At 43.2% G+C, this 18705-nt stretch overlaps 7 protein-coding genes and 1 non-coding gene across 12 annotated transcripts; 5 read left to right on the top strand and 3 right to left on the bottom strand.

Annotated features, from left to right (window-relative positions):
• Positions 1-5381: 5381 nt before the first annotated feature.
• On the top strand, positions 5382-7888 carry LOC112350282. Its single transcript, XM_024686209.1, has 2 exons — positions 5382-5432; positions 5483-7888. Exons 1-2 carry the CDS (start codon positions 5383-5385, stop codon positions 5877-5879), a joined length of 447 nt encoding a protein of 148 aa, XP_024541977.1. The 5' UTR covers position 5382; the 3' UTR covers positions 5880-7888.
• LOC112350281 lies at positions 6727-7890 on the top strand. Its single transcript, XM_024686208.1, has 2 exons — positions 6727-7159; positions 7230-7890. Exons 1-2 carry the CDS (start codon positions 6744-6746, stop codon positions 7261-7263), a joined length of 450 nt encoding a protein of 149 aa, XP_024541976.1. The 5' UTR covers positions 6727-6743; the 3' UTR covers positions 7264-7890.
• A 568-nt stretch (positions 7891-8458) lies between these two features.
• On the bottom strand, positions 8459-9559 carry LOC112350263 (pentatricopeptide repeat-containing protein At4g02750-like). Its single transcript, XM_024686152.1, has one exon. It carries the CDS (start codon positions 9557-9559, stop codon positions 8459-8461), a length of 1101 nt encoding a protein of 366 aa, XP_024541920.1.
• A 3596-nt stretch (positions 9560-13155) lies between these two features.
• On the bottom strand, positions 13156-13236 carry TRNAL-CAG. Its single transcript has one exon. It is a non-coding gene; the product is annotated as a tRNA-Leu (tRNA).
• Positions 13237-13302: 66 nt separating this feature from the next.
• Positions 13303-14841, top strand: LOC9658298 (F-actin-capping protein subunit alpha). Its single transcript, XM_024686227.1, has 9 exons — positions 13303-13422; positions 13480-13595; positions 13671-13760; positions 13850-13914; positions 13990-14151; positions 14204-14360; positions 14420-14494; positions 14547-14582; positions 14651-14841. Exons 1-9 carry the CDS (start codon positions 13332-13334, stop codon positions 14750-14752), a joined length of 894 nt encoding a protein of 297 aa, XP_024541995.1. The 5' UTR covers positions 13303-13331; the 3' UTR covers positions 14753-14841.
• A 38-nt stretch (positions 14842-14879) lies between these two features.
• On the top strand, positions 14880-15524 carry LOC112350290 (60S ribosomal protein L18a-like protein). 2 transcript variants are annotated; one of them, XM_024686231.1, is made up of 3 exons: positions 14880-14998; positions 15093-15210; positions 15269-15398. In XM_024686231.1, the coding sequence occupies exons 1-3, from the start codon at positions 14907-14909 to the stop codon at positions 15323-15325; spliced, it is 267 nt and encodes an 88-aa protein (XP_024541999.1). In that variant the 5' UTR covers positions 14880-14906; the 3' UTR covers positions 15326-15398. The 2 variants fall into 2 exon arrangements, with proteins under 2 accessions (XP_024541999.1, XP_024541998.1); XM_024686230.1 differs by having other exon boundaries at positions 15093-15524.
• A 189-nt stretch (positions 15525-15713) lies between these two features.
• LOC112350289 (pectinesterase-like) lies at positions 15714-17596 on the top strand. The gene is made up of 2 exons (XM_024686226.1): positions 15714-16762; positions 16813-17596. The coding sequence occupies exons 1-2, from the start codon at positions 15727-15729 to the stop codon at positions 17493-17495; spliced, it is 1719 nt and encodes a 572-aa protein (XP_024541994.1). The 5' UTR covers positions 15714-15726; the 3' UTR covers positions 17496-17596.
• Positions 17475-18670, bottom strand: LOC9647191 (ubiquitin-conjugating enzyme E2 2). Of its 4 annotated transcripts, XM_024686235.1 has the most exons (7): positions 18482-18670; positions 18397-18422; positions 18233-18322; positions 18088-18176; positions 17887-18029; positions 17612-17643; positions 17475-17562 (listed from the first exon to the last, which is right to left on the bottom strand). In XM_024686235.1, exons 1-5 carry the CDS (start codon positions 18604-18606, stop codon positions 17901-17903), a joined length of 459 nt encoding a protein of 152 aa, XP_024542003.1. In that variant the 5' UTR covers positions 18607-18670; the 3' UTR covers positions 17475-17562; positions 17612-17643; positions 17887-17900. The 4 variants fall into 4 exon arrangements, with proteins under 4 accessions (XP_024542003.1, XP_024542002.1, XP_024542001.1 ...); XM_024686234.1 differs by lacking the exon at positions 17475-17562 and having other exon boundaries at positions 17588-17643; XM_024686233.1 differs by lacking the exons at positions 17475-17562; positions 17612-17643 and adding an exon at positions 17746-17833 and having other exon boundaries at positions 18482-18669.
• Positions 18671-18705: the final 35 nt, after the last annotated feature.

The raw sequence follows: 18705 nt of genomic DNA, 5'->3' as shown, positions 1-18705 counted from the left end.
ACAACACAGCGGGAATACTATCAAGTTGCGTGCACTTCTTTGGAAATCCTTAGTGGATAGCGACACTGTGCTCAATGTATTCTGCGATTGGTTTGTCTTGAAGTGCTGAGAACATGCCAAAAAGCTAGTCTCAATGGTTTCTCTTGAATTGTGCACAAAATGTCCCACTCCAATCTTTTGTATACAACAAATGCCCTTCTGAGCTGTTGGGACAAACTTTTTTTTCTTTTTCATTCAGTTGCCAATTACAAATGTAGACTGTGGTGGCTTCCCCAAGTTTTGTAGACCCTTCTTAAAATGGCAGCACTAGTTGCTACATACACGTCGTGTCATAAAGAAAATCTCTGTAGCAATCTATCTAGTGTTTTCCAAGCAGGTTTACCATAACACAAGTTGTGGTTGAAGAAGAAAAGAGAAATAAGTTCAAATAACAGAGCAAAAAAACCCCTAACAAGATATGGATCTAGTCAAAAAAACATGCTCTAAATACTAGAGCTAACTACTAGCTACTTCATGAGTTAATGGGGAATAACTAGAGCTAATTGGAGGTGGTGAACTCCATTATGCTCCAATACTCCCCCTTAGAGGTGCTATTGATAGGAAGAACTCTTAGAGTGTGGTGATAATCAATGAATGTTGCCTCTAGGAAAGGCTTGGTGAAGATACCTGCCATTTATTCACAACCTGGAAGGAAATAAACTTTGAAAGTTCCCTTGTAAATATGTTCTTGGATAAACTGAAATAGCATTTGAATTCATCCTTCCATGATGACATCTTACATCCTTGGTGAGAGTAATAGCACTCTAATTGTCACAGAAAATTAGTATAAACTTTCTAGGAATAAAGTTCATGTAGACAAGATTTTTGGGTAGCCAAAGAGTGTTTTTGTCAATACCATGCACTTTGCTTCATGGTGATGTGTTGCTTCTTGCTAGACAATGTGATCACTCCAAAACCCATATTAAAACAAAATAAATATATATATGGATTTGTGAAATCTGGATCTCCAACAAAGTCAGCATCAACATATCTACTAAAGTGTTCCCAACTTGGATTGGGAGACAATGCCCATAGCAAGCACTATGTATGGATGTGTACAAACCATCAAGTATAGTACGTTGCTAATAGCTTGTCAATACAGAACAGTAATTATCTTAGAATAGTTCTTTGGTGTGCTAGGCAACATGATTTGATATGGGCTTCACATTTTGCATCTTAATGAATTTGAGATAGCTCCATGACAAAATCACAATAACAAATTTGGATGCTGAGACAATGCTTGATTGGTCGAATGTTGACTATATCAAACCTTGAAGACAACTACTCCTTAACAGGCTGTGTTCTCCATGATGATGGGTGTGTCATTGACATAGTTTTAGTGAAGCCAATTAATAGTATAAAGTTGTCCATCTTTTCATACCTCTCTTGACACTTCTTTAAGGCAATAAATCACCTTATTCAGATTGTAGGTATGGTGTTGGCCATACCCAGACAAGAAGGAGGTGAACGTAAATATTTTAGAAGCATATGAATTGATTAGATTCTTACAATGGGTGAGGACATCTCAGTGAAGTTGATGCCCTTAATATGATAAAAGCCAAGCCTTGTACCATGTGATATTGCCATTACCATTTGTCTTGATCTTGAAGACAAACTTTGTTGAGACAATGTTGGTTGGAGAAGACTCCACCTTCATCCCCATGGCATTACATGGTCGACCAAGAAACATTTTCTAGTATTGAAGAAAAGTATGTGGTATTAATAACAATGACATGTGAGGCTCTTTTACTACATAAAATCTTTTGTATATTAACTTTATTCCCACAAAGCCTATACCAAGTGTTATTGCGCTCATGAAGGATGCGAGATATCATGGCAAGATAGAGCATATTAAAACCAGTTTCACTTCATTCGAGAACATATTCTCAACGGGATTTAGGTTTATTTCCTTCTAAATCATGAATAATATCCCTTTACTAAAGAGAACATTCCCAAATATAATCTAAAATTTCTTTTTATTAGTGATGCCTCAGAGAGGGAGTTTTGCAACATTATAGAGTCCATTGCCTCCAATTAACTTCAATTCTTCACTCCCAATTAACTCTAGATATATAGCTACTAGTTAGCTAGTAACTTACTTTGGAGGCTAATTGATAGCTATCCAGAGCTAATTAAGAGTAAAGAACTAAAGCTAATTAGAGGTGGTGGACTCTTCTATAATATAACATCCCTTTTGAGATGTAGTCAACAGAAGCAACTCTTAGATTGTGGTATTGATTAGTGAATGTTGCTTCTACTAAAGCTTTGATGAAAATATTTAATGTTTAATTGTGATTTAGAAGGAAATAAACTTTAAGAGTTCTCTCACAAACATGTTCTCGTTGGTTTGAATAAACTTCATCCTTCTATGATATCATAATAACCCTCTAATTATTGTAAAAGAGTAATATATACTCTATAGTAATAAAGTAAATGCATATGAGATTTTAACGTAGCCAAATAGCTTCATGTGTCACCATTATTAATGCCACATACTTTGTCTTAGCACTAGAAAGGGCTTAATATGCTCCTCTTAATGTATCATGTAATCACTATTATAGCGATAACCTATGGTTGATTTGTAGAAGTTTGGCTGTCTAACAAAGTTAACATTTACATATTCAGTCAAGTCAAATCTTGCTTCTAAAACTTCCTCATATACAACATAATAATTGACTGTACTTTTAAGATATTAAATTATCCTATTTATGGTGACTATGGATTCTCCATGAACAAAGAGACAATTCCCATAGCAAATGTGATGTCATGATGTGTGCCCACCATCAAGTACAATGAGATCATTTTCTACAACTCTCAATAAAAGAACTAGATGGAAATTAGGAGTGCTCATAATCATCATTGTGGATTTTCAATTGTTGTTATAGAGCAATTGTCCTCAAGGTTTAATATGGTCAATATTAGACCAATCAAGTATTGCCTTAGTCATGGAGCTGTCATCAACTTATTATATTTTATATTTTTTGAACTGTTTTCAAATGCAATATATGAAGCTAACACCAACACCAATGACTTCAACTTACATCTTTAGCCATAGAATGTTGCCTAATATGCTAAAGGCCTATGCTAAGATGATTGCATTCCATACCAATGTGAGTCATAAATCCCTAAGCCCCAAAGTGGAGCTAAAGTGTGCCACATGGCAGTGGTTGAAGTGGAAGTTTAATAAATATAATATGTTTGGATTAAAAGTTCTATTTTAGAAAGTCGAAAGTGTGAGTGGAATTTTGAATAAAGTGCTCGAGGAATGAGCAAAAAACAATTAGTGAATGAGTCTCTAAAAAAGGATACAAGAAGAACTGACAAATGGCAAGTGTCTTGACATATGGAAGTGATGGGACCAAGTCTGATATAAAGTCCAAAATGAAGTCTGAGAAGAAGTTTAAGATGGAGTTCAAGCAAAACTCCAAAATAGAGTCTAAGGAGTCCGAGATGGAGTCCACTATAGAGTCCAAGACTAGGACCGAGACCAAGACTGAGACTAAAATTGGGATTGAGACCAAGACCGAGATTGAGACTGAAATTGAGACCGAGACTGAGACCGAAATCGAGACCGAGACCAAGACCAAGGCCAAGACCAAGACTAAGTCTGAGTCCAAGTCCAAGAGTAAAAGCCCAAAGTGATCATTTCCTAGACCTTGAAAGGTTTAATGAGCTCCAAAAGGATAATAGGGGGAGGACTTTAGTGGAACCAATTTAGCTAAGAAAAACAATGTGACCAAGGAAAGTTATACCTATATGGTAAGTGATGATATAAGCAATAAAGAGTTCAAGGTTAAAGTGAACATGGACAAACAAATGAGGTAACTTAAAAGCCAACTATAGCTGCCCCAAGAGATCAAATAGTTAATGTTCCCAATCCAAATATCAATGATACTACTTACTTGGATATCTAGTGTGGCTCATCAAAACCTCGCTCTAGCCATATGGCTAAGGCATTTAAGGGCGGAAGGTGGGGAGAGCACTTATGAAGCTCGTGTAGGGTCATGGTGTTTTGAAATATTGTCATAAAGTTTCAAACTATGGAAAGGAAGAAAAACAATCTTCTTATGTAGTGACCAAAGGAATAATCATGTGGTAAGGAAGTCTTAGAGGTTAATAGAACTTAGTGGTCACACCTTTAAACTTTGACTCAGTGACAGTATATGCAAGCTCTACTGTGAATAAAGTGGGATTTAGTGGGGATTAAAGAAGGGATATTGGGGAAGGGTATTCTTTATATCTTTGAGCATTCTAAAGGTGCTAAAGTGTGGACATGGGAGATGGGTTTATGGTATGGATGGTCTTGGATTATTAATAAAACAAAAGTGAATGGATATGCCTTAGCATAATGGGTTAATATGTTAATAATACCTTTAGGTGTTTGTGTTAGGATCAAATACATAAAGCATTTAAACTAAGTGCAAAAGTAAAATGGTATAGATGCCATTTATGGGGCTATCAAGTCCTCAAGTTAGGAATAAGACTTATGAAGGTTATAAATAAGACTTCTTCAACTAATCTAAGATATAGTTAAATAACTATAGTATAATGAAAAAAATTAATCATTTACAACTAACAAATTGTTAGTGTACTTGATGATGTGCACAATTGCATTTGTTATGGGAATTGTCACTAAAATCCCAAAGAATCCAAGGTTGCCATATAAAGGGCCATATCTAAGACTCTGTTATAAAAGTATGATTTTCTCTTTGCACCTCTAGAAAGTATAGAAGGTTTCAACAACATAAAAATGACATTATCCTATAATTGGAATGTATATCTTAAAGTTAATTATGGCCTTGTATATGAGGAAGTTTTAAATGTAGAATTCAACTTAACTAAGATATATTGAGATTGGCTTTGCTAAAGACCTAGACTTCTACATCTACAAAAAAAAAAACCTCACTCAACCAAGGAAAATTGACAGGAGAGTTTTGTTCGAGATTTTGTCGCTCACTTGCTGTTTCTATAAATGAAGCAGAGAGGATTTGTTTCTCGCTCTGCTCGTCTGTAAATGTACCCAGGCAAGGATTGTAGATTGGCAGATCCAGGACCGGACTGTCTATACCAAAGACCCAGCCAAGTTTTGGGAGGCCTGATCAAATCTCGCATCCAGTGAGTTTGCATAGACCAAGCACAGTTTTGCATTTTGATTATCCTCCTTCTTACTCTTTTTCTATCCTGTAAAGAAAGAAAACGAACAGAAAAATGGTCATGAGTTATATAAGTTCTCTATGCTTTGAACATTTTCCACAGCGCCGCTCTTCCACAGCCACATATTTATTCTTCATCTCTAAACCTCAAGAACCCTAAAATCAAATGATTGATGTCGTGCTGAGAGGAATGGGTCCAATCCAACTGGACGGCGACGGCCGCGAGCGATCTCCTCTCCAGTAAGAACATCGGCTTGATCAACGCAGTCATTGATGGATTTGAGAAACAGGGGAGGATGGACGAGGCACGCCGCATTTTCGATTTGCACCGTGGCGTCGGTGGAACTTCGTCATCGGCGGCTACACGTGGTGCGGCCAGCCGGATCTCGCGCTCCAGTTCTTTGCGCGGCTGCATGCCGAGGGGTTGGATGCAAACGGTCGGCGGCTCTCCAGGGGGTGAGAGATTTACAGGGGAGGATCATCAAGCTCAGGAGCCTCAAGAGAGGCTTGGCTCTCCATTCCCAGCTCCAGAGTGGTGGATTTCTATGGAAAGTGTGGCAGCGTGAGAGAAGCTCTAAAGATTTTCCAGGCTGCCAACTTGGGAACAAAGGACGTGGTTTTGTGGAGTGCGATGATCAGCGCTTGCTCACAAGGAGGGGAAGACGAGCTAGCCTTGGAGCTCTTTGAGCTTATGCTTCTGGAAGATGGAGTGGAGGCGAATGCTCGGACTCTAGCTTGCAAGAACAGGGACAGGGATTTCGTCCAGCGTTTTCGTCTCCAACAGTCTGATGGAAATGTATGCCAAGTGTGAGAGATTGCTGGATTGCCGGCGAGTTTTGGATGGGATGATTGAGCAGGATTCGGTCTCCTGGAATGTTATGATCATGGGATATGCAAAAGGTTGGGAGGCCGAGCGAGCTATCGAGTTATTCACGGCCATGCAAGCACGAGACGTGGTTGTCAGTTCGAGAACTTTATTCTCCAGGCGTGCTTGGATATGGCCGAGAAGGAAGAGGCTCGGCTTGTGGATGGAAAGTCCTTGAGAGTGGCATCGCTGGAAAAGGCATTGGCTTTCTTGACGGGCTGGAAGATGCTTACACTGCAAACAACTTGATCAGTCTCTACTCTCTGTGTGGAAGTTTGAATGATGCGGCTCGGGTTTTTGACAAGATGGTGATCAAAGACGTCGTTCGTGGAACATCATGATCGAAGCATACACCGAGAGTGGCAACCATGAGCTTGCCCTGCAGGAGTTTTTTAAGGATGATACTCCAAGGATTGAAACCCGACTTGCAGACTTTTGCTGCGGTACTTAAGGCTTGTGGAGGTCTTGGAGAACTACAGGCTGGTCTGATCGAAGAAGCTGGGGCAGAGAACTCTCCAGCGGTGGCAAACTCCCTCATAAGTTTCTATGGCAAGTGTGGTGACATGGAGCAACCTCGCTGAGTGTTTGATGGGTTTCCAGACAAGGACGCAGTGTCTTGGAGAGCACTGATCGCAGGATACAGCCATCAGGGGGACAGTGACGCAGTGTTTGATCTGTTTGAGAGAATGCAAGAGTTCGCCAAGCCGGATTCTGTGACATTCTCTTCAGTTCTATCGGTCTGCTGCCACGCTGGTTTGGTCGACAAGGGGCGGCTAGTGCCGGCTCCCATAGCAAAAGTTATAGAGTTCAGAAGAGGAAGCTCGGCCGCCACCTTGCATTTATCGCACAGAAAGTCATCAGCAAGAGTTCCTGTGACACTGAGCTCCCACAAACCAATGGTGATCCTAAGCTCATCAAATATGGTATCAGGTTTGGCTGCCAAGCTCACATTTTCTCTATCAAGGACTAAAACTTGTGGGATTTGTTTCAGGCGTCGTCGAGCTGTGGAAGCCAGCTCCAGAGCTGTATCAAGCAGTGGATGGTCATTGCTTTCTGCACAACTCATCTGGTCCCTTGCGGCATCGAGAGCGGCCAAGAGAAGGTAACTCGGACTGGAGCTTTGCAAGGCTCCAAGGCACTTGCTAATTCTCTCGTGCTTTACAATATCGCAGCCTCTCGCAAGATGGAGCATCCCAGACTGAGTAAGAGACGAGAGTACCTTATGTGTGGATTGGACAGCATCGTCGGCTCCCTGCTCGAGTGCCGTTACAGGAAACCTCGAGTGGAACTTGCAGTGAGCTCCATGAGCCTTGTCAACTTTGATCAGGATACCATGCTGTGACACACCTTTGCAATCTCGTCCACTGGGCTACACACGCCAAAGTAAGTTGGCAAGACAATCAGAACAGCTCCAATTCCTACGTCTTTTCTTTTCTGCAGATCCAAGATGGCCAACTCGATGCTCTCGGCAGAGACACCGTGAGAAATCTCCCAGAGCTCGTCATAACAAGGAAGAACATAGTGAGGCATTACTCCAAGAACCATGGCAGAGAATGCCGAGACGTGGGAACCACGAGTACCCTGCTCCGAAAAGCTTGGCAGCCATTTGCTGCGCTTCTTGTGGCGAGTGCAAGTTATCTAGGCCTGGCATCTCCGGGAGATGAAACTGGAAGAGTTGAGCTCCGAGAAACTTGGAAAATCGAAGGGGTGGCTTGGGAAGTGAAACTCAGCGGCACGCTCCTCGCCAGTTCTCTTGAGAGCTTCAAGCAAAGGAGCTGAGTTCATCGGCATAGCTGATCTTCAATTCATAATATTTATGCCCTTTCCTATTCTTGAATGTGCAGATAACAATTCCATTGTTGGGTTGCAAGCAAAAGGATTCTAGTTTGTCATCCACAATCATTGTATGTTTGAGGTCCCACTCTAATTTCAAGAGATTTTTCACAAGCTTTTTCCCTCGGACTTCCTTGGTTGAGCATAAATCTTTGTAGAGACAATGGGCAAAAAGATTCCCAACTGGGTCGAGCTTGTCCAAAATCTTGTTTGTGTATGGCTTCATTGCTAAACCACAATCTTATATATTTTACTCATCTCTTTTAGAAAGTTATTTACACCTAGCCTCTTTGCCAGAAAGTAGTGCTGCAGGGGAATAGTTTTGCCGCTAAAGAGCTTGAGGGCCTTGTGAGCATCGATTAATGTCTTGTCCATGTCCAATAGAAGGGTTTCTTCTCCAAAGCTAAGGGCAGTAGCAAAGAATGGTCTGACAACTTCATTTTTTTCTTCTCCTCTTTGGTGGTGATGTCAAAGTGTTTCAAAACTCCACTCCCCATAACCCCATGGCCTTTTCATAGTTGATAGAAATAATGTGAGCCCTAGCTTAATCATAGTGAACCTTTATATATCAAGTTAATACACTTCTATAATTCTGGCCAAGTAGCACGTAGAAATTCGATTGTGAGGCCAACCCCAGCACCGAGAGTTTCTGGGTAGCTCGAGCTCCACGCTTGGGATCCTTGTGGATCTTTTGGCAAGCAGCCAGCAGCGAGACCCAAGCAACGCTCTCGGGCTCGAATGGCATGCTGTGGATGAGCTCCTCAGCCTTCTCCAGCTCTCCAGCCCTTGCAAATGCATCAACAAGCCCACAATAGTGTTCTCCCGTGGGTTCAACTCCATAGTCCTGGATCATTGATTGAAAGTAGTCCCGAGACATCTTCACAACACCCGAGTGGCGGCATGCCGCAAGCACACTTGTAAATACAATGTGATCAGGCATCATGCTCTCCTGGATGATCCTATGGAAGGTTTCCAGGGCCTCAGTTACATGCCCAGTGGAAGCATACATGGCCACCAGTGCAGTCCATGAGACCAAGTCTCGCTCTGGCATTCTCTCAAACCAAACTTGAGCTTCCACGAGGAGTCCCTTGCGAGCAAAGCCAGCCACCATTGCCATCCAGGAGATTGCATCGCGCTCCTCAATTGCCTGGAAGAGGCTTATCCCTTCTTGGAGGTGGCCGTTCCAGAGGTAGGCTGAGAGGAGCGCCGTGCTCGCTGTCTTGCTATCGTAAGGCATTCGATCGAAAATAAACTTTGCATTTTCAAGATGGTTTCTAGAGGCAAGCATATGGATCATTGTCGTCCAAGAGATCTCGTCGCGGTGAGCCATCTTTTGGAAACAATCTAATGCCTCGTCCAAATGCCCATTCTCGGCATATGCGCAAAGCATGGAGTTCCAAGCCACCACGTCTTTTTTTGGCAGCCTCTCAAACAAAGCTTTAGCCTCTTCCACGCAGCCGTTAGATGCATAACCGTCAATCATAGCTGTAAATGCCACCTCATTAAGATCCGGGGCATCTTCAAAGAGACTCTTTGCTTGCTCCATATGCCCTGCCTGGGCATATGCTGTGATCATGGTCGTCCATGTTACTACATTCCTTGTGGGCATTCTATCGAAGAGATCCTTAGCTTCATCCAGCCGCTGGTTCTGGCAGTGGCCTTGGATCATGGCCGTCCACGCCACCACGTCCTTTTGGGGCAGGGAATCGAACACCTCACGCGCGCGTGAGAGATGCCCGTTATGGGCATATGCCACAATCATAGCGGTGCTAGAAACGAGGGTTTGCTCCGGCATGGAGTGGAATACCGCCTCCGCCTCGCTGAGGTTGCCACTCTGCGAGTACATCTCGATCATCGCGTTCCAGGTGATGGCATTCTTGGCAGGGATGTGATCGAAGAGCTGCTTGGCGCGCTGCACGTCTCCGGCCGCGGCGTATGCCGAGATCATGGCGTTGCTGGACACAATCTCCTGCTGCGGCATGCTTTCCAGGACCGATCGCGCCTGCTCCAGGTCGTGGTTGCGAATGTAGGCCTGGAGGATGAGATTCCAAGAGAAGAGATTGCGATCCGAGGTGGAATCGAAGACCGATCGCGCTTCCTCCAGGCAGCCGCAGCGGCCATACATCTGGACCAGGAGATTTCGCAGGAAGACGCTGTTCTTGTGGTCGCTGTGAAGGATCTGGGCGTGGATCTGGCGGCCATCGCTGGGATTGTCACAAGATCTGACGAGGGCGGCAAGCTCTTGGACGCCAAGAACGCGCATCACATCATGGCCGTTGGATGATGGGGACGTCCGAGGTTCAAGTCCTGGCAGGTTCTAGCTTCCAGCCACGAAATTTTCCGCGGCGAAAACTCTTCCCCATCGCGCAGCCTCACTCCAAATGCAGGCAGTCGCAATCAGGAACGACACAATTAATTCCCTTTTTTTCTTGTGGCTTGGATGGATTTCTCTTGCTGCAAGTGCCCAGATCCAGCTGCAAGCAGTGTAAAATCAAATGCTCTATTCATCGCAAGAAGGTGCACTGCTCCTCTTCAGAAAAATCCAGGTGTCAAAGTTACTAGCTTTGGCATTGGAGATAGATAAATACAAAACTTTCTGGGTTCTTGTTGTTGTGTTGATGATGACTGATGAAGCAACTCCTACATTAAATTTTAAATCTTAGGATCATATCAGTACAGAATTCAAAGGAGATCCATCACATTCAAAGTTTTGAGAAATTATTAACAACTTTCGGAAAGAATTAGAAATATTTACTTGATACTTTTGAGTTTTTCATATTTTAGTCTGAGTAGTAAAATAATAGATGGATTAAATAATTAAACTATTTTATAAATTTTTATAATGCTCAAACTTAATTAAATTATTTGGTTCATATACAATTTTACTAACAATTTATAAATATCATTATGAATATGGAAAGGGAATACAGAAAATATACATATAAATTAACCTAAAAACCCTCGCTTATATACAAGAGCAAGTGGTTTATATTGAAACTAATTTGACAACTACCAAAATCTTACTACACTAATATTAGTATATGGCATTATAGTTGTACAATTGGACCTTATATCATCCCCTCTTCTTGGAATAATAGAAGATCATTAAAATTTTCTTGTAGATGGGCCGAGATCTGGAAGAACGTTAAAAGGAGGCATTGGCAGATCTATAGGTGGTATCAATTGTTTTTAATTCCTTTATATAAAGTGTTTTAACTGTTGCACATGCACAATTTTTGGAAGATTGGCTTGTTGGACATTATGCCGAATTTCATAAATTTGTGGTCCAACTTGCCACAACACCCAATACAATCCTTTCTATTGAGCAAGAAGCCCTTTAGATAAACCATGTATAGTAAGATAGGGAAAACGGACTAACACCGTGTCATTTATTTTGTACTTTGCAGGTGGACGATGATGGGAGTTGTAATGTTATTGTTGTCCCATTTGTAGGCGGCTTAAATGTTCGGCAAATTTTGCTCAGACAAGTGGAAGAATGCTTGTCAAATATTGATCCTATGACTTAGTATCGGCAGTTTGTGGTAATTTTGAAAGTAAACCCAACTCTATTGGTAATATTGGATCATGATCATATAAGAATTTATATGGTGAAACATCAACAGAATTTTGCACCTCTATAACATATGTATACCGAAGATATGGCAAATAACCATCCAAATCCAAATGCTAAAAGTTTACATACTTTGTGATCATTCCTTTGAATGTTTGAATGAGCTGTTCCACCAAACGATCTGATTGTGGATGATAAACACTTGTGAAAGTTGTGGCATATCCCCAACCAAGACGTCAAAACATGAAATGCCTTAGCCATAAATGTAGGACTATTATCTGAAAGAATCCACTCTGGATAAGAATGCTAAAACACCACTTAATTGAGGAGGAAGTATCCAATAGCAGTTGCAAAGGCACTAGCAAGAGCACTAACTTCCACTCAAAGAATCAAATAGTTAGAAGCAATAATAACATATTCACTACCAATAGTTAATTGTGGAAAAGGTCCTATAAAATCAAACACCACCAATTCAAATGGGCGAAAAATTGCAATTGACTCTAATTGTCCTTTTGTGGCATGAGTTTGAATGTTTAAAATTCATTATTATACATGTATAAAAGTTTTCTATCTAATTTATTTCTACTATAACAATGATTTTATATATAATATGAAAATTAATGCACAAATCAGAAGTACCAACCATTATAAATAGTTATAATTCTTATGAATATACAAAGTGTGCTAATACCACTCTCTTTTAAAGATATCAGTTAACAAAGCCATAACAATAAACTTGCTATATGTTATGATCTTGTCAACAATTTCATTGAGATTTCCCAACTTTGAATGTGCATGGCTGATATAAGCTTTGAATTCTGTAATTTGAAATGATTTTGGGCTTTGAATGATAAAAACTTTCAGTTTTATTGGGTTGTTTATAAGACTATATACTAAAATAAAGTTGAAGGCTTGCTACTGGAAGCAATAAACCTCTTCAAGGCAATTAAGGAGCACAATGCCATTACCTAAATAAAAATGGTGGTGGGCTTCACTTGCAATGGACTCCTCTTGAAAATTTGAGTTTGGTTCAAAAGAATGCTAGTGCAAAACTTGGTGTCATGGATTGTAGTGGTGGTTATTTATACTTCCACTAGGCATGTAATATAATTGAGGCAGTGGAAACCTACTATAGAAACATCCTAGAGATTGGGATGCCTGATCACATCATCTTTATAAGCATGCACTTAGTGTGCCACAACTCAGGTGTGGTGAAAATCTCTCAAAACTACTTTTAGGACTATGGGGTCAAACCTTAGGGTTAACACATTTGAAAGGGTAGAGAGCTGTGAAGAAGAAAGGAGAAAGAACAAAACTAAATCTTATGATAATAATAAGAAAACCTTAAGTTCTCAAGCCTTAAGCATGAATATAAATTTTGTTGGAAAACCTACTTACAAATTAACTATCTATCTAGAGCTAACTAGGAGTGAAATCATAAAAGCTAACTAAAGGTGGTGAACTTTTATATATTGTAACAACCAAAAGAACTTTTAGATTGTGGTGATGTTGCCTTTGCTAAAGGCTTTATAAAATTTTTTATTATCTATTTACAACTTACAAGGAAAGTTCCCTAGATTAATTTTTATAATTTTTAAAAATTTATAAATTAAATTACCATAAGTTTGAGGAACCTAATTATGGTGTTCTATTTAATAAATAATGTTAAAAATATGCTTTAAAATTTATACAGATGTCAGGAATGGGATTCGAACCCATGCCCTTACGGACTAGTACCTGAAACTAGCGCCTTAGACCAACTCGGCCATCCTGACGTGGACATTTCCGGTGCTTATCGGCTAATTCCATGTGCTAAGCGAAGATACCTTGTCTAGGTCTTTAGCTAGGGTTTATGTTTGTGTAGAGCGCCATGGACGGGGCCACGGACGATCACAAGGCCGGCATTGCGAAGTGGTTCCTGCTACGATCGCCTCCAGGACAGATCCAGCAGGTCGCCAAAGGTAATGCAGCGATTGATCGATTGCAAAGCAAAGATTTTTTATTGCTTGGCCGCGCAGATGTCCAGAAGATTTTGATGAGCGACAAGCTCTACCAGCAAGCGGCTAGCGAAGCATTCCCCATTTACAACATGGAGCAAATGATCTGCCTGGAGCTGCCGGATGGGAGTGGCCAGGTAAAATCTCTCGAGCTCGCTGTTAAATTCCAGTGACGAATTCCTGATTTGCAGGAGCGCTGTGCTTGCTGACAGGTGCTTGTTAGCAACTGTGGCGCTCTCGATTCTACGCACTACCTCGATCTTAGAACCGCGCAGGTAGCAACTGTGGATCACATCAAACAGGCAAGCCTTCTCTTTCCTTCTCTTTTCCTTCTCTTTTCTTTTCTCACTCGCTCACTAGAAACATAAACTCGTGTCATTCATGTTTCTAGATTTGCACGAAAGTTCGTCCAGCTACGGACGAGGAGCTTCCCTCTGGATTTGTTGAAGAGTACAGGTACTCCAACACTTTCGTTGTGTTTTTTTTATTTTTCCTTTCTGTGACTGGATTCTAAGCTCTTATTTTTTTCAGGTCTGCCATAGATTCCGAGCTTCTCAAGTACGTGGAAGAGGCGTTTCCAAGAGGCTCTTGCGCCGTGTTTTGCACCGCTGGGAGCACTGCTGAAGAAGACGATGCTCCTTTTGAACTCACAGCTCTAATTTCTGCGTCTAAGATCAGCCATCAGAACTTTTCGTAAGTTGCCCGACAATCGCTACGCTCTCCTCACTGTATCAGCACTCTGCAGGAGTGGCTCTTGGCGATCGACCTGGAAGATTCAAGTGAACCAAGAGCTCCAGTCTGTGGATCTGACAGGCAAAGTTCACGTGAATGCACACTATTTCGAAGAGGGAAACGTTCAACTCGACACCAACTACGAAGGCTCGGATTCAACCGTACTCCAGGTTTGTTTCTCAACCTTCCATCGACAAATCTATTCAGTTCATTGCTTGCTCCTTCGTAGAATCCTCTGGACGTGGCAACAGCCGTGGTGAATATAATCCGTAGCAAAGAGTCCGAGTACTTGTTATCGCTAGAGGTATGATTTGCTACTTCTCCAGGCCGCCATTTACACGTTCTTTTGTTCACAGGAATCCTATTCAAAGCTATCAGACAACACTTTCAAGGTTTGATCCTCTTTGTTTTCCATGTTGTCCGGAGAGAGATAACCAGCACACGTATTACGTACTTGCAGGAGCTCCGCCGCAAACTTCCAGTGACTCGGACCTTGTTTGCATGGAACAATGCGTTGCAACTCAGCCTCTCGCGGGAGGTGACCCGAGAGCTGAGCAAGTGAGTGCTTTCCCTGCTGTTTGAGTGGCTCTTTTAACTTTCTCCTCTCTGTTTTGGTGCTGAGATAATGCGAAAACTTCCATTGATTCCAAACTTCCAGCTTGCTCTTTTAGAGATCCTCGTGAGAGTGCGCTGGGATCGAGATTTAGGGCTCGAAGATGACAGACTCGTACCACCTTCTTCGCGGGCGGGGCGATGGCGATTGGGATGAGCCGCTGCCCTGCTGTGGATGCGGTGTTGGATGGTGCAGGCAAGCTCTTGCAAATTTTCTCTTTGTTTTTTTTGTCTCTCTTATCATTGATTGATTCATCGATTTTGATCCTCCTGGAACTGTGATCTTGCAGCTTCTTGCTGGGTTTCATCGTGCCGCTCTTCTGGTACTACGGTACCTTCGTCTTCTTCTTCCCTCGATTCCAGCGAGATCTTCGGGAGCGCCCCGGATTCGCAGCCTGTGCAATCGCAGTAAGAAAATGCTGGTTTTTCTCTTGGGTCTCTTGGGATGAATGTGATCTTGGCTCAGGCACTCGTCTTCACTGTGGGCCTTGTGATTCTTGTCATTGTTCTTGCGACCTCCTAAAGCTAGGTAGATTCATAATACTCCTTGTACTTAGAGAAAACTTTCGGAAGATGAGCCAGCGCTTTTACTTGTATTCTTTACTCGTACCCTTTCACTTTCTTAAATTTGACGCCACAACGATGGATTTACTACGCGCGTCACTGGGAATCCAACAAACATTCGTTTTGTTTCTTAAATCTTTGTGACAACACTGCCTTAAGTTGATGCCTCCAACCATGGGAACGATTTTTAATCCTTGGGAGTCAATACCACAAACGTGAAGTAACGCGTAGTGGAAAAACTTTAAAAACCTGTCAACGTGGAGACAACGTTCGCACGTAGCCAGCGATGTCCCGAGAAACAAATATATGGAGGGAGCAACTTGAGAAGAAGCTCGTCACTAGCGTTGTCGAGGATCCAAGATGATGGCGATGGATCCATACGATCAAACCAGGCACAACGTGAAGCGAGTGAGGAAGAGGTACTTCGTCATCGGCCTGTCCAGCATTGTCCTGGTGCTGGTGGTGGTCTGCCTCGCCGTGGGGATCCACAAGAACAGCGGGAGTGGTAAAGGCGGCAGCAGCAAAGGCGGCGTCAAGCTCCTCCAAGCTACGTGCCAGCAGACGGACTTCCCCCAGGAGTGTGTCTCGTCGCTCTCGTCCTCGACGCCGGACAATGCCACTCCAAACGATCTGGCAGCGTCGGCAGTTCGTGTGGCTCAGCAGCAGATCCAGAGCTTGATGAACAAGGTGGAAGAGTACCTCAACAGCGAAGTCAACGCCACCACCAAAGCCGCGCTCGTTGATTGCGTGGACAACCTCGACGGTGCTCTGGACCAGCTCAACCTCACCATCGCCTCCATCGATATCAAGTCCCTGCTCAGCAAAGCATCGTCAGTGGACGATCTCTTGACATCACTCAGCTCTGCGCTAACTTTCCACGATACCTGCATCGACGGCTTCGAAGGTATCAGCGGCACTGTCAGCGACAAGCTCCATGTCGAGGGAGGCTACGCCCACAAGATCCTGAGCAATGCTCTCGCTGTGGCCAGCATCTTCTTTTCACAGCTTCCTTCCCTGCCTCACTCCATCCCTGTCCGCCGGCTGCTCGAAGAAACTCCCCAGGTTCTCGATGGCGATGATTCCATCCCCGAGTGGGTCTCAGCTGCTCAGAGACGATTGCTGCAGCAGAAAAATTATTTCACCCCGAACGTCGTCGTTGCGAAAAATGGAAATGGGGACTTCAAGAAGATTCAAGACGCCATAGATGCTGCACCCCTCAAAAGCAGCAAAACATTCGTCATATACGTAAGAGCGGGAGTTTACTCAGAAAGTGTTATCATACCGAAAAAGGCCTTAAACATTATGCTGGTTGGAGACGGTATCGGCCGAACCATCATCACAGGAAACAAGAACGTCCAGCAGTCGGGTGTCACCACTTTCAACTCGGCAACCGTTAGTAAGTCTGATATCTTTGCCTCCAGCATGCCTAACCTGGTATGTTTTCAGTTGTCAGTGGAAAAGGATTCTTTGCAAGAGATCTTACCATCAGAAACACCGCTGGACCTGACAACCACCAAGCCGTAGCACTTCGAGTAAGTGCAGACCAAGTCGTCTTCTACCGGTGCTCTCTCGAGGCCTTCCAGGACACGCTCTACGCGCACACGCTCCGCCAGTTCTACAGAGACTGCCTCATCATGGGTACCGTCGACTTTGTTTTTGGTAACGGAGCTGCTGTCATCCAGAACTGCACCGTCTTGGCCAGAGTTGGCAATCCAGGCCAGCAAGTCACCTTCACAGCACAAGGGCGCGTCGATAAGAGGCAGACCACGGGCCTGTCTTTCATCAGCTGCAAGATAGATGCAACTCCTGAGCTAAGGAACGAGATTGCACAACATCCATCATACCTTGGACGGCCGTGGAAGCTCTACTCACGGACAGTCTTCATGAAGTCGTTCATCAGCGATATAATTGAACCCCGTGGATGGCTGGAGTGGAACGGAGACTTCGCTCTCAGCACTCTGTTCTACGGTGAGTATCAAAACACTGGCCCTGGTTCTGACAGAAGCAAACGCGTTCAATGGTCGACTGGAATCACAGACAAGAAGGTGGCTGGTAAGTTCACGGTGAAGTCATTCATCAATGGCAACTCATGGGTGCCACAGAGTGTACCCTTCGTAGCTGGCTTATAGACAAGCCAAAGTTTTTTCCGGATTGCTTTTTCATTCTTTATGCGTGTCTGGAGCAGCACACATTTCACTGAATAAAGCCACCATCAATCTTGAGTACTAAAGGATACACAGATTACCTGTGACGGCCAGCCATACGTGTTTCTCAGACCTGGAAAACAAGACTTTGTATGACATCCAAAGAGTTATTGCTAAGCAAAGAGGCATACACAGAAGACAGACACACAAAGACTCAACGCAAAGACTCGTGAGAGTTTGCAATAAAACTTCCTCCACATTCATTCCACGCTACGTAGTATATACATATACATACTCAAGCAAGTGCTGCGATCCCATTTGAGCTAGCCAATGCAACAAATATATTGCAAAAGATCACTCATAAATGCTGCCTTACCCCACAAATCCAGGCTATTCCGCCGTCCAGCTCTGCTCCACAATGTCGCGGACTCTCCGGTTGTACTCTCGACGGTTCTCGCTATACATCCGTGCTGCTTCGGAGTTTGCCGGCGAGTTTGGGTTAGGATCACAAAGCAGTGACTGCGATGGATAAGTGTAAGAAAGTCTATTCCAACAAAGGCGAGAAAAAAAACCAAACCTGTATGGACGTAAGAATTGCCGCAACATCGTAGATCGGACTCCATTGATTTTGCAGTATGTCGAGGCAAATACTTCCATCAGCATAAACTGCAAAAAGATGAGTAAGAAAAAAAGAAAATTAAAGAAAGAAGAAAGGGACTCACTATTGGGATGGAACATCTTGGAAACAAACCTCACGGTGGGAGGTTTGTTGGGATAGTCCTCTGTGAATTGCAATGTCAGCTTAAACGTCCCTGTACAGTGCCACCAAAAGCTCAAGCTTAGCAAGCAAAACACACGGAAAAATCCAAAAGCTCTAAAACCTCACCTCCATCCCAGGGAGTGTCATCCGGCCTGCAACACGAAACCAAGAGTTAGATCGATACCCTAGTGTCGAGCGGCTACATTCCTACCCGAAGATCACCGCGTTCCAGAGCATGATGTTGTTGTCCTGCGGCGCGCCGCTGATTCCCGCGGGAGGATCGTGTTGGAGGCGCTTGAAGTCTCGCATCAAGCGCTTCCTTGATGGCGTAGACATTTGGGCGCGGCGCTCTCCAACCCCAACCCTGGAACAAAGAATCAAATGGGACCTATTTTTCTCCACTGCCGCCTTATAACCCATATGCCCTAGCCATTC

This window comes from Selaginella moellendorffii, unplaced genomic scaffold (assembly GCF_000143415.4).
Source record: "Selaginella moellendorffii unplaced genomic scaffold, v1.0 SELMOscaffold_47, whole genome shotgun sequence".
NCBI classification, from domain to species: domain Eukaryota; kingdom Viridiplantae; phylum Streptophyta; class Lycopodiopsida; order Selaginellales; family Selaginellaceae; genus Selaginella; species Selaginella moellendorffii.
Note: the sequence above shows the minus strand (reverse complement) of the source record. Positions and strands in the feature narration are given on the sequence as shown.